The 14619-nt window shown below is 40.3% G+C and overlaps 1 protein-coding gene across 2 annotated transcripts in view; it reads left to right on the top strand.

The window, feature by feature from the left end:
* The first annotated feature begins 2806 nt into the window (after positions 1-2806).
* DPY19L1 (dpy-19 like C-mannosyltransferase 1) overlaps positions 2807-14619 on the top strand; it is a 47361-nt gene continuing 35548 nt past the window's right edge. Inside the window, exons 1-6 of one of the 2 annotated variants that reach the window (XM_082047123.1) lie at positions 2807-3302; positions 4253-4321; positions 9171-9195; positions 10487-10574; positions 11200-11337; positions 14209-14329. In XM_082047123.1, coding sequence (XP_081903249.1) covers positions 3011-3302; positions 4253-4321; positions 9171-9195; positions 10487-10574; positions 11200-11337; positions 14209-14329 — 733 coding nt within the window. In that variant the 5' untranslated portion in view covers positions 2807-3010. Of the gene's footprint in view, positions 3303-4252; positions 4322-6103; positions 6181-9170; positions 9196-10486; positions 10575-11199; positions 11338-14208; positions 14330-14619 lie in introns of those variants that run through there. The other variant, XM_082047124.1, reaches the window with a different exon arrangement.

A 14619-nucleotide genomic window follows, 5' to 3' on the forward strand; every position in this document is an offset into this window, starting at 1 on the left:
AAATAAATGGCCTGAAGAGTTTTAATAAAAGAAAACAGCCTGAAGGTAATTGATTTGCTGCAAGTTGGAGCAGGCCCAGTTAATCTCAATGATCGAGCCATCCCACAGCTATCATTTGAACCTTAATAATCTCAACCCTTCAAGTTCCTAAGTGTTCCATGACTATTGATTTTGGCAAAAATTGAAAATAGCTTTCAGGAGTTAAAAAGAGCAGAACATATCATCTTACTCTTTTTCTATGCCAGTTACATGCAGAACTCCTTAACTATCTGGAGTCTATACATTTCAATCACTCAGCCAGCAACAATAGACTCCTTTCATTACTAAATTTATGACAAGGCAGCATGATAAAAGTCAAATATAAAAAAGAGCAGATTGTGGAACTTTTTCTCTAGGAAAGCAGGTCGGAAAATAGTCTGTAGTCTTCAAACATACAAGTGGTGTTCCTTTTACACTTTCATTTATATTTAGTACATAATAAGCACAGATAAGTATTTATTGAAATATTAAACTGCAACAGGTAATTCACATTGGAAGAAGGGCCTGCATGGTCAGGAAACAGGCTGTTTCATATAACTATATAAGTTAGTCCAATGAAAAATACTACTTCTTCCTTGCTCATTTTTGAGATCAATGTAACACATCCTTTTTGTAATTATCTCCCCAAAACAGATGGTAGTAGAAGGATGATTTTCCCTCAACAAGTGAAGAAATGTGGAACCAAAAGCAGTTGTGGACACATAGGTCCTCTGTCAGTCCCACAGACTTCTTTTATCCAGCTGTATCAGTTTGTCTTTTCATACTCTTATTGTGGTAACAACCTTCCTACTACCACAAAGACAGCAAAGGCCATCCTCTTCTCAGAAATTTGTTACCTTGGTAGCTGAATCTGGACCAAAATTACCTTCCTGTGCTAACGATATGCCAGCTATATATTTATTAAGCATATTTTTTAAATACTTAGTATGGTATTTGCTGTATAATACTCAAACCTTGCATTTCACAGGATAGGATTCATAAAAAATAATTAGGAAAAGGAGGCGAAAACTAATAACTGAAGTTGCAAACATTTTAGCAAGGGCCGTGCGTCTGTTATGTCAGAGGAAAGGGGTGGAAAGGCATGGAAAATAAGTGAAGAGTTGAGTGGAAAGATGATGCCAAGAAAACTCAAACATGTAGGAAACTTAGGAGCAGAAACATAGAAATAGTGAGCAGGGTCGAAGAAAAGCCTGAAGACAGCAATGGGAGGCAAGGAATATGTACAGTCAAGAAAGAACTTTCAGCGGAAAAAATTAGGAAGGGGTCAGAGAGGAAAGTGAAATTGATCTGCTTGGAGAGGTTGCAGTTGATTAAGAGGTTATACTCTGCTACATTGTATCAACACTATCAAAAAGTGGTAATTAATGTATCCCTGTCGGATGAGTCACTGATCACTGTTGTGTGCTGAGCAAAAAAGCAGGCACAGGAAGAGGAAAGGTAGTATTGCTGTAGCTAGGGCTTGTGTAGCTGGGACTGGGAGTTGCGTTGTATGTTCACAACCCCTAAAAGAACAGTAATTACAGTTGTTAGTGTAGGAGCTACAGTAATTGCTGCAGTGAGGTGCTGAAGATAAGTCACTGCTCTAGAAAAGTCACGAAAGAATATTTCAGGTCTCTGAAAAGTCACGAAACAACATTTCAGACCTCAGGGGTCTGTATAACACAGGGCCTCTGTGTAACAAGACCTTTTAAGCCCTGAACCCAGAAAGATGGTTTTGGCTGGAACTGCGCGTTGCTCACGGCCCTTGTTTTGCTGGAGCCTGGTGCTGCAGGAAGCCCTGCTGAGCTCTCCCGCCTGTGGCCTAGGCCACTCGGGTGTTGCTGCATTGCTGGCACACAATAAGGCAAACCCATGTTTCAACTCCAAAAACAAGGAAAGGAAGTGGAGAGAGAGGTGTTTTCTGTGGCCAGAAAGTCCCCCCAGACACCTTCTGGCAGTTAAAATTCGCGGATTTGAAGGTGGCAGCGCTCCAGAGAGATCTCCTGTTTTTCTGGGTATGGTTTCATTTAATTAAGATGATCCTTACAAGGCCAAACGGTTTAGAAACAGAATCACAAAGTGGTTGGGGTTCGAAAGGACCTCTGGAGATCATCTAGTCCAACCCATCTGCTAAAGCAGGTTCACCCAGAGCAGATCGCACAGGAATGTGTCCAGAGGAGACTCCACAACCTCTCTGGGCAGCCTGTTCCAGGGCTCTGGCACCCTCAAAGTAAAGAAGTTTCTCCTCATACCCAGATGGAAAGTCCTCTGTTTCAGTCTGTGCCTGTTGTCCCTCATCCTATCGTGGGGCACCACTGAAAGGAGTCTGGTCCCACCCTTTTGACACCCACCCTTGAGACATTTATAAACATTGATGAGATCCCCTCTCAGCCTTCTCTTCTCCAGACTGAACAGACCCAGCTCTCTCCGTCTCTCCTCATAAACGGGAAAGGCAACCGAGAGCAACACCGCAGGAAGGGCACAAGCAGAGGCAACGCGGGCCGGCGGGAGAACGCCAGCCGCCCCTCGGCGGGAGGTGCGCGGGAACAGCCCGGTTCCCGCCCGAGCGCGCGCCCCCTGCGGAAGGCCGCGGGGCGGCGGGAGCTCCGCGCGCGCGGGGCAGGCAGCACGTGCGGCGCGGCGGGGGAGGAGGGAGCAACGGCTCCTCGCGGCCGCCGGGCTGCGGGGCGGCGCGTGCGTGAGCAGCGGGGCGGAGCGGGGGCGCGGGAGCCGTTACCCGCCCCGCCGCCGAGCGCCGCCCCCGCCCCCACGTGGCCAACCGGGCGGAGCGGGCGCTGGCGGCAGTGGCGGCGCAGCCCAGCGGAGTGGTGATCGGCCGCCCCTTCGCCCCGCCAGGACGAGCCCGCTGGCTTTGTCTCCGCCCCGTGGCCTCAGGGCCCTGCCTGGGGGTGGGCGAACCTCCTCGCTGAGCACCGCCCCCCGCGCCTCCCCTCCGGCGCGGCACCCCGGTGGCGGCGGGGACTATGCGGAGATGGTCCTGACCCGAGGCAGGAACAAAGAGTCGCCGCCGCTCAAGCCCGGGCAACAGCAGCGCCAGTCGCCGGGCGCCAGCCCCGGGAGCGGCAGCGTGCGCCCTCCGCACACCCCCGGCGGGCAGGTCCCCGGCGGGGCCCGCGCCATGCGGAAGGGAGGCAGCGGCCGGCGGGGAGCCAGGAGCGACCTCCAGAGACCCTGCAGGGAGGGGCCCGCGGCTGATGGGGAGCGGGACACGCTGGGCCGCGGCCCCTGGAGGCTCCTGGGCGTCTGCAGGCACCGGCTCCGAGGTGAGGCGGGGGGGTGAGGGGAGGGAGCCGCCCCCCTCCTCCAAATCCTGCCCCCTCCCCGCTCCCTCTGCCCCCGCTCGGCTGGGGGGCCAGCCCTTCCGCCCGGGGGAAGTGGGATGAGTCTCGGTCTCGCCTCCCTTCCCCTTTTCCGGGTGTCGGTGGAGTTGCCTGGCCCGGCGCGGAAGGTCCCCTCACGCGGGTGGTAGCTTTTCGCTGCCGCCTGGGGAAGGGGAGCGCCCGGACTCCCTTCCCCGGGAAGGCGTTCGGGGGGCGGGAGGGAGCGGAGCGAAGCGCCTTGTCCCCCCTGTGGCCTCCCGGCGTGTGCCCGCGGGAGGATTGTGTGGCACTGCCCGGGGCAGCGCCCGGTGGCTCTTCTGCTCTGCTCGTGCCTGTCACAACGGGAGGAGGTTAAAAAAAAAAAGACCCGCACACTGGTATCGGCGAGAATTGGAGGTGAGGGAGAGGAAAAAGGTTTTTTTTGCCACTCTAGCATCCTTTGGGGGAGCAATGGGACAATGTGCTGTTTGTGTAACTTGTTAAAACAGCCCCTCTAATCGTGTTGACTCGCTCTGCTTACGGTGTTGGTGTGACCAGCTTATTTCTTGATAGCACTTTGTTGAGAGGACGGAGGGTTGCTTATTCTTTCAAAGTCTGACTTCCTGTTTGTGCAAATTTGTCAATAACATGTCTCTGAACAAATCCTCTTTTGACAAGTTCTTTTGTAAAAGTTATTGCAGGAATTAAAAACGTGGTTTGTGCAGTTGCCTTAATAGTCTTTTCGTGATGTTTCATGCTTTTATGTGTAGTTACCAACTAGCTGTATGCAATTTCTCTCAGCAGTTTTGAAGTTAAGATTTTTACAGAAAACTAAGGCTGCAGAGTTCAAGCAGATTTCTTTTTACAGAGGCTGTTCTCAATAGACGCTTAAAATGCTTATTTTCTGTTGACAGTATTTGTTGAGGACAGAAGGGCTTTCATCGTAAAAGCTGATAGCAAGATATGGCTCACTTTCCTTCTCGGTAAGTAGAAGGAATATGTTGGGGTAAAATACTGTTCTTTTTATCTTTCTTTCTCTGGAACTGTAAACTGTATAAAAATATGTTTGGAAATATAACTTGGCAAAATAGAAGAGCATAGCTTATGTTGAAAAGGGACAGGAAATAACTTCCCACCTGGTAACTTTTGTAAACCTGTTATTGTAGCAGCATCAGAACATGTGTAGGAAAATAATTGTGCAGATATTTATTAATTTCTCTAGTCATTTATTTTTAGGAGGAAAATAAAAGCAACTCTTATTAAGTAATGTAATTAAAAGAGCTTGTTTTGGAAAGATTACGGGTGGAAGTATATACAGCTGCAGGGGGATGTAAATTCAGATGTTAATATCTTTGGGAATATTTTGGAGTAAATAATAAAATTCATAATGGCCAGAGTCTTAGAAAAAGCACCTAAAGTATTTGCAAAATTAAATAGGAAATGCATTCCTAAAGTTAACAAATGTTAAATAGTAGCATATTTGTCAGACGCACAATTAGATAAATTGTTAAAGGTATTATATTGAAAGACTGTCAGGGTACTCCAAAGATGCCAGCCCTGTTAGTCACACCACCAGTAGTCCTTTTTGCCAGAGGGAGTTTCTTCAATTTGATGAATTGCATTGCAAAATAGTAGCAGGGAAACAACCCTTAGCTTACAAACTAATTGATGAATAAACTGTTCCTGAATTGCTTTGCTTACCTCTGTTTGTTCAGCATTTCCGATACTACTAGTTACTTAATTGACATAGAAATGTAAACTGATGATCAAAATTGAAATATGCTTTCATTTGAGATTTGAGAGCAGATTAGGTAGAGAGCTTTATAATTTCTGGAGTTTGATTTTCGCTGTGAAACTCAGATAACCAACTTCAGGGAGCTGTTTGTATTTTTAATAGGAGTAAACCTTTAACAGTGAAGTATGTAGCAGCATACAGAATTTGCAGTAGCAGAGAATGTACATATATTAAGTATGAAATAGTGGGTTTAATTAGTTTTGGTGGTATTTGAATTTTTGTTGTTGTTCTGCTTAAGCTTTAAGGTTCAAATTTTAAAAATGGAGGTTAGCTCCCACATTCGGAGCTAGTTTTGTTATAGGGTGTGGATTTTTTTTCTCTTAAGAATGTTCTCCAATTTACATGTAACAATAAAGTTGTCAGATTTTCAAGGACATTCTTATACAACAATTTACCCTATTATGTTTTGTGTTATTCTTTTATTTTTATTTTTTTAAAATGACCGTTGAACTCGGGCCTTATTCTTGAAGACATCCTTTCTAGTTTGCACAGAATTCCACAATGAAACATCTTGATTAAGCTGCAGAAGTAGTCAATGCTTGCATGTTCCTCATTGTTTCCAGTTCTGCTATATGCCAACCTAGTCACTTTGGGGAGACTTGCAGAGTTATTAATCAGTTTCTAGTCAGTTTCACATCCTGGATCTCAGTGTTTGTTGTTCTCTCAGTAAATGAATTCTGTGTGTTATGGCTTTATTCTTCAGTATTTATTTTCCAGCATTAGAATGCTTTTTATATGCCATTCACATTGCTTTTCTTAGGACAGAGCACAGGCAAAAATAGGAAATCTGAAGAGTAAACTATCAGATTTTACATAATAGCCCTAGTCTGCAAAAATCTGATCATATGCTTTGCTTTTAGGGCTTTTTAGTTTGGGTAAGAAAATGTCATCTGCAAGTTCAAGTACATAGTAGCTGTGTGAGTCTTTGTAGCATCAGGACTCGAGTACCTCTCCCTCATTCCCTCCCCAGTAAGGACATTAATGGGATCAAAGGATGGTAATTCGGGAGATCTGCTCTGCATGTTTTCCATCAGAAACTAGCTTAATGTAAGTCTGGATGCAGTCTGTTGAAAAATGTCGATCTGGACTCGTAGTGTAAGTCTGTGAATTAAATGCATTGTCTCTTCAAATGTGAGTAATTATATGAATTGCTGTATGATTATAAAAGATGTTTGTTTTAGACTTAAACTGATATTGTGAATTTGTATAAAAATGTACATTAAATTCTTCAAGATAACTGTGAATGTATTTACACTTAATGCAGCGACTTTAAATAAAATGTCGTCTGAAGGGAAGTATCAGTTTTGAATATATTGTTTTCTCTATGAAATAAGTGGTATGTTTGAATCTGAAATGCAATCTCAGTTTTAAAAGATAATTTATTTGTAACAATAAAATACTATGTATTTGGCTTATTTGGAATGACATTAATTTGAGATCATGAACAGTACTGGTAGCTATTATGCATTTATTTTGACTTCACTGTATTTACCTAACAAGTATAGTTGGGATATGTGTGCGTATGTGTAATTGTATTTCAGCATCTAATTTTATTGGGAATCTTAGAGACACTGCTGAGAGATGAAATAATGCCTTGTGCAAACATGAGACTCAATAAGTAATAATTAAGAAAGGTATGGTCTGCTCTGTTTCTTTCCATGCAGTTACTGCAAAATGTGTTCGTTTATGGAATGTGGTTTGCTGTGTTGCTGCTGTAGCTAATGTGCTTACATTGGATTCCATATCATATCCATATCTGCTTTTCTGAAAAAGGAATTTGCAGCTCTCCCTGAGAGCTAATGTAAGTTGTCTTAGTATAAAAACAAAACAAAACAACCCTGTAGTTCCTGGAACTTTCCTAAGACATTAAATTCCACCTAATGTGAACTATACTGAGCAATCCTTTGGTGATTTTTTTTTTTTTTCCTTTTTTCCCTAGAAAGGATATGTAAAAATATAAAGTTTTAGATGAAAGCTTGTGGTATTCATTGTGTAATCCAGGATTCTCTTTGAGAAAACTGCTTCAGTGACTGCAGTGAAGCTGAAAAACTCTTAAGGAAGTTTCAGTGTGGTATTCTACAACCTCAACTACTACATGAAGTTGTTGTTGGTGACAATGATAACAAGTATTGCTAGCAGCAGCACTTGCAGGATCTGTGTTGTAGGAACAGGTGGTTTGGGAATACATACTAGGGCATGGAATGTATGTTCAGTCCTTTTCTCTTTCCACATAAATTTAGTGGTTTTGCAAAGATGTTTTTCTTTCTCTTGGCCCTGACGCTTTCCAGAAACAGGCCACAACATGCGTGTAACATGCAGTCTGAACGCATGCACATTCACTAACTCTCCAACTCTATTCTGCATTAATGCTCAGACATTTAATGTATGTTTTACCTATGTGCAAGTAATTTGCCTCATTCCGTGTGGCAGCAGCAGCAAGGGCTGTGAGCTGGTGTAGGTGTGTGCAGATCAGCACCCTGGAGAGGGACACGAGGCTCAGCACCTTGCTGCCCAGAGCTGGGTGGAGGCTGGGAGGGTGGTTTTCCTCCCCTCTTTGCTCCATATGACCTATGGGGATAAAAGGGCTCTTCATTAACCATAAAGATTATATTGGATTGAAGGCAACCACTCTACCTGACCTTTGTGTGGCAGAGAGCCACTGTGTGCCTAGAGGGCAATCAAGAGACCTTTGATCTAGAAGCAGCACCATGGTCCCTTTAAATACCTATCCTTTATCCCTTACTCATGCTGGGTTTGCTTCCATGGTGATCTCTGGATATGTCGTGAGTGCTGCCCAAGCAAAATGATGTGGCTTCCGCTCTCTGTGGATCTGGTCATGCTTAAGAAGTTAGACAGCTAGACAGTTTTACCCATCATTTGTCTTTTCTCTTTGTCCTGCAGAGTACCTCCCTGGTTTTGTACCTGCTCAACAACAGTGCAGATAGTCTCCAAATGGACAGTTATTATGTAAAGAGTCTACCTTTTTTAGCAATTAGAGTCTCATTTAGGTTTGTATTGGTTGTCATGGCCTGTTTGGTTCTCTGAAATTTACACGACAATATACTCTGTAAATGAAACTTTATCTTATGAGCTCATTTGGAAAGAAAACAAACAAACATTACAAACAAGGGCTCAGTCCACTTTGTACAGACTAGTCTAACACAGCAATTCACTAATTCATCACTTAATGCTTGACGTTTCTAACTCACAAGTTCTCTAATTCACAACTTAGAACTCCTAACTTCTGCACCTATGAGCAAAATAGTTACCTAGCTGATGGGAGTGCTCATTCTTCCTCTTCCATCACGGTGCAGGTGTCCCTTGTATCACACTGGGAAGCACAAAAGCCGCAGCAGTCCAGCTGTTGCTGGATCTGCTTCAAAATCTTTCTGAGTAAGCAGATGTATTTATACCTTCCAGCTTGGAAGTTGAGTCTACACCATTTCCATGAGTTAGCAGACTGAAAAAACTGCCAGACAATCAATGTGAGGATTATGGCTGCATGAGACAGCAAGCTGCAGGTGATAACAGCTGCATTATGACCTTCAGCCATTTCTGGCCACCGGGTCCTGCTTGTGTGTTGCTCTTGCTTTGACCTAACATCACTGGTCCTAGCAGACATCAGGCCTCAGCATGAGTTGTATGTTAGCCAACATCTGAGCAGGAGTTGAGTGAAGAGTCACAGTAGTTATCTTAAAAATGTTAAAAATATTTATGCTGATTATAAAAAATGCTTATAATTCAGTTTTGTTATTGGTAGCTGAAATGGGTGCGTTAGATTCTGACGGATCAACTTGAATGATGCACGATGTAGGTGGGAACATTGCCTATTGCTGAATGCATAATCAGTATAACTTCAGATTTTCACAGAGCTGGCCATAAAAGTTAATTCAGATGTTCCTATTCTTCTGTTCCTCTGGAGGCTGAGTACCTTCTATGCATCTCTGAAGTAGTACTGTAATTACATTAAAGAACATGATTCCATGTTCCATGATTTAAATATTTTAGTAACTTGATACCTTTTGTTTCCTTTACAGCCGCTTTGGCAGGAGTCCTACACTGGTAAGGTTAAATTTATTGTTTGAGAGTAACGTCATTATTTTAAAATAACAAAAATATCATTTTGACATATTTAGACAAACTATTGATATAATTTACATTTAGATTTTCCCTCTGAAAACCAAATGTTTGTCTCTAAGATGAATAATTCTGTTCTTGTGAAGCTGACATGAAAGGTTTCTTAAGCCTGTTCAGCGAAGAGTGAAGCCTGTTTTCCAGGTGGAAAATTGTTGCTTAGCTACACAAATTCAGGTATATTTCCACTAACAGACCATATTACCCTCAGTGAGTTTTGAAAGTCCAGGTAAATCCTTTCAACTTTCTCCTATATTATTCTCATTTAGATTCTACTTTAATTTCTTAGTTTTGCATCACATTCTCTCTAACCTCTTTAGAGGAGTCTGGCCAATGGTTTCTTTCTGTACACAGCAATGGCCTTTCAACTACTTTTTGTCAATGTAATCCTTGTGATTCAGGTTCCATCCTAATCCTCACCCTTCCCTTTTGTAGTATAGACTTGAAATAGAATGTCTTCTATCCTGATTTTCACCAGCTGCTTTTGCAGAGATAAAAAGTAACAGCTTCTACCACTCTGTTTTTGTTTCCTAGCTCAAAAAGAACTATTGATTTTTAGTAATTTGTTTCTTGCAAATTCCCATTCAAAAGCAGAGTCATGTGTACTGCTCTGTTTCTCTCTTTTTCCATCATTTCTCGAGATGAAGCTCCTCTTGGAAATTGCAAGTTTTGCCTCCAAAATTATTTGCGTTTTTCCTGCCTTCCGTTTCCCATTTATATTTAAATGTACTTTTGATGGTAAGCGTATCTATATATAATGGCAGATAACTGCATTAAAGTGCAACTCAGGGAAGATTTTAGTGGAAAAAACATGCACTACTTGTGTGCGCACTGTTATTTTCACCAGTTTTTAATCTGTGTTTCTTTTCATTTGTCAAATATTTGAACTTTTATTCCTAATATGTAGAGCTGATAGTTTTATTAGCATTAACCTTTGATCATTCTGTGTTTCTGCACTCAATTAAAATGCATTAGAGTATTATAATTAATTCTGTAATAGAATTTAATAAATGCTCTGGATTAATTTTTTTTCCATTTAAAATAGTCAAAATAGAGGAGAATGTTGGTATAATATAATTATATAGTAAATTAAAATAACAGTTTGTAAGTAAACTTCGGCGTTTCACTGAATGTTTTGCCAGCTGTTCCTTGGTATGTATGACTTAGTGCAGTTTCTAAAACTCTTCATTCAGTTTTAATTATTATTGTTTTTTAACAGGTGCCACATAACAACTCTTTTTGAAAATGACCGTCATTTTTCTCATCTGTCAACGCTAGAAAGAGAAATGGCTTTTCGCACTGAAATGGTTAGATTGTGCTTCAATAAAAAAACAGTTATTGGAAAACTTCTGTCTGTAATCTTGTGATTGTGGGCTTTCCAAAATTCCTTAATATCATCTGGATAAGTAAATATATTGATCTATTGCAGCTAACATACATTACACTTTTACATGCGGAGCATTTGTGTGTCTTGCAGCTGATCATTATGAATGTATCCTTTCACAGTTCACTTAAAATGTAACTTAAAAATATGATTCTATAGGAACTAAAATACAAAACTACAGGTACCTTGTAGCATACTTTCAATTAGAGTCCTGTTATGTAGCCTTTTTTATTTTTTTTTTTTTTAATTTTTGTATTAATAAATGTTTGCATACACGTGCACCTTTTGGCTGATTTTCTTTTGAGAATTGTGAACTACCATGCTAGTGTATAACCAGCCCAAATGAGAGATTTCCAAATGTGCCTATGCAACAAGGTGGAAGGAAACCCACATTGCTTGTTTCAGTGGAACTAATCGAAGGGATTTGAAAAACTGTATAGTCATCTTGAATAATTTTGTCAAAATTTGATTTGAAAATGAAGCTTGTATATGGCAGTTCGTGAAGCGGAAGTGACCTCTTTAATCACAATGATTCTGCTCTCCTATAGGGTCTTTATTATTCCTACTTCAAGACCATTATTGAGGCACCATCGTTTTGGAATGGAGTGTGGGCAATTATGAATGACAGACTAACTGAATATCCCTTAGTGATTAACACCTTAAAAAGGTTCAATCTTTACCCAGAGGTGAGATGTGTTTTAAAAATAATACCTTCTGATAAATCTTTGATTTCTTCAGATTTGACTACAAATTTGTAAGAAATGTTACTCTGGAAAATGTACTTATGAAGATGTAATGACCAACAAAGTGTTGCTTAAATACTGTATTTTAGTTCCACATTTAAAACAAGAAAGTTACTTCATAGATTGTGATCAGTTCTCAGACTTCAAGTATGTCCAATCAAATGTGAATACTTCTAGATCTTAGTATTTCATGCTCTAAAGTTGTAATTGAATTTTGTGCTTCCTTCTTGTCTTCTTTTGTTCTTTTCACTGAAAGGAACTGAAAGTTGCTGACATTGTATATTTCAGGAAATATGACATATGAAGTATCAGTAGAATGTGACAATAATATTTGCGGTGATACAGGCCCCGAGAGGTTATTTTGGCTTGCATTTTGGGTAGGACAATGAACTGTCACATCACAGTTCACTGTGGCCCTGAAATCCATGAATGGCAATAGTTTACTTGCATGTTGCGGAAGAAGTTCCTCAGTAGAAGACTGATTACGGTTGTTTTCTATGTACTTGATGTTAGACTTGTTACGTGGTTAGATTATGTTCCTATTCTCCTTTTTTGTCACTAAAAAGAACATGTCTTTAAGTACAGAAATGTTTGTTCTTCTTTCTCTCATGGTTTTGCCAGTGTGTTTCAAATATTTTGCAAAGGAAAAACTCCTTTGGTTAATGTAGATTTCTGTAAATCCATGTGTCAGCAACAACTTATTTTTTGGAGAACAAAGGACTAATGATGATTCTAATAATTGGGTACCAGCATTTATATTTAATCTCCTGCTCTGCCAGAGCAGAGCTGCTTTCAGGAACTGTATGTGTAAGAGTTCTTGGCATGCATGTATTTCTAAAACTTGCAAATGGTGGTTTCATTTGCTTCTTAATTCCTTACTCTGTAAGAAATAGATGCGATAGATGAGTGCTTTTTGGTAGCCTCTTGCTGGTTTGGGGTTTGTTTGAGGTTGGTGGTTTTTTTTGTGGTTTTAGTGTTGGTTATTTTTTGGTTTTGTGGTTTTTTTGGTTGTGTTATTGTGTGTGGTTTTTTGTATGTGTTTGTTGATTTTTGTTTGGTTGGTTTTTAATTCTAAAGAGATTGCAGTTCAGTTCTAGAAATGCATCATTAGGAATGTGTGCCGTGTTTGCATACTATAAAGTTATTTTCTTAGGATGAGAAAGATTTATTGACTTCAGCTATTGACTTGCAAAAATCAAAGGTAACTGGTCAAGTGAACTTGCTCTCAGAAAATCACCAATATCGCCATGAAAGATGACTAAGAAAATTGGATGATGAAATCAAAACAAGAGCAATCAGATATAGTGGCTGATACTCTGTAAGTTAGGCAGGTTACTGTGGAAAGTTTGTGTGCTTGTCTGTTCATTCAGTTTTCTAAGATCTTACTGGCTCGTGGAACTTGGTGATAAGGTATGAATTCATTTATCTTTTCTCTGGCTGACAATTAGTCTCTTTTGCTCCTTTCATTCACTTACTGCTTGATATCTGGCCCTCTTGTAAATATTTGTGGGGGGTTTTGTTAGTTTGTGGGGTTTTCTTTGTTTTTGGCTTGTGGTTTTTTTGTTTGTTTAAAGTTTATTTCTTGTGTATTCTTGTTTCCATATAACTGTTTGTAAAATTGTTAATAGGTCCAACTTAACATTTGAAATACATGCTCCAAATCTAGCTAATTTTACTTATGACTAAAATGGGGCTGGGTTGTAGAAAGATGCCTGTGGATTTATTTGTTGGCAGTGAAACTTTTCCTTCTGATACTCGTATATTTTTGGAAAGTGTTTAGTTTCCTGTTTGATATTTTAGGATACCTCCAGCTCTTTCAACCCAATAGTAACATTAAAGCTGAATTTTAATAAAAATTTTTTTTGTTTAGTGGATTTCAAAATTAATTGCATCAAAAATAGCCTTGAAATCCAATTACTAAACAGGATGTTGAACCCATTAAGAAAAGTAGAACAATTCACCTGCATGTGCAGCATAAAGAGTTTTATTAATTGTATGGGGAAAGAAAAGAGGGAATGTTTTTTGTGATACAGGGCTAAAATAGCTAATAGTGCAATGGTGAAACATATTTTCCGTCTGGGGACCCCTGGGTTATAACTTTCAAAGCAGCTCAACTGAAATGGCCACATTACTCATTTATGAACTCCATAAAGTCAGTTAAATCCTGACAGAATAGCTCAGTAATGCTAACTGATGACTTTGCTGTGAGATGAGTCATCATTTTTCTGTGTGTAAAATACTGATGTTTTCTGTGTCAGGTGTTGAGATTTAGCGTGGTGGTTGTTATAAGAACATCATGACCTTTGCATGGAAAATGGAAACACTGTCTGACGTTGCATCTGGAAACTTTTTATAATGCATGCTTAAATTTAACCTGTCCAAGTTTATCTGAGTAAAATCCCTGAAGATTTGGTCTATTAATATTCTTGCCAGGTAGAAAAAAATTAATTGGTTTTACTGGATTTGATTCAGCTAAATGTCCTCTGTCAACAAAACCTGGGATTTTAATATCTGATAAAAATAGTTAAATGGGGAATCTTTCAGACAATATTGAAATATATAATTTTTCAAATATTTCAGTTTGATGGATGAAATTATTTGTTCTAAAGCAGGTGTAATTTTCGTCTATTAATGATCACTTGGTCTACGTTGGATGCCTTTAGGAAATTATGTTCGAAAATGCTAAGTAGTAGAGATAAATTCCGAGTTTAAGAAAATGCTGAATGAGGGCCAGTTGTCAGGAGAGGTTACCTTGGGCATTGAGCTAATCTTGAAGTTCCTTTTCAGAAATTTCAAATCCTGTTTTCCACCTAGGTGGTCCTCGCCAGCTGGTACCGCATATATACTGCCCTTATGGATTTCCTTGGTGTACCGACAAAGACATGTTGGACTGTAAACAGAGGAAAAGGGCTTAGTCCTGTTGAAAGCTGTGAAGGTGAGTTGTGTTTTATTATAGCTTTTTCCTGGAGGCATATAATTGTGTCTTTCTGTATTTTAGAAGTAATAAATATTCCTGTATCTTTATCACTGACATGCTTTCATTTGGCTAAGCCTGTCTTTTTGGCAGGTTCACATGAGTGAGAAGTGTGAAAATAAGATACCTTTAAGAACACCAGGGGTGAGAATGTGAGCTTTGTGTAACAGGTAGCTTCTCCTACTGAGGTTGAATTCCTACACTTCAAAACTTCACAGCTGTAGTCTGGGCCTTCAGAATGTTGGGCTGTT

The sequence above is a fragment of the Streptopelia decaocto genome, assembly GCF_964273445.1.
Source record: "Streptopelia decaocto genome assembly, chromosome: 2".
Classification (NCBI taxonomy): Eukaryota; Metazoa; Chordata; class Aves; order Columbiformes; family Columbidae; genus Streptopelia; species Streptopelia decaocto.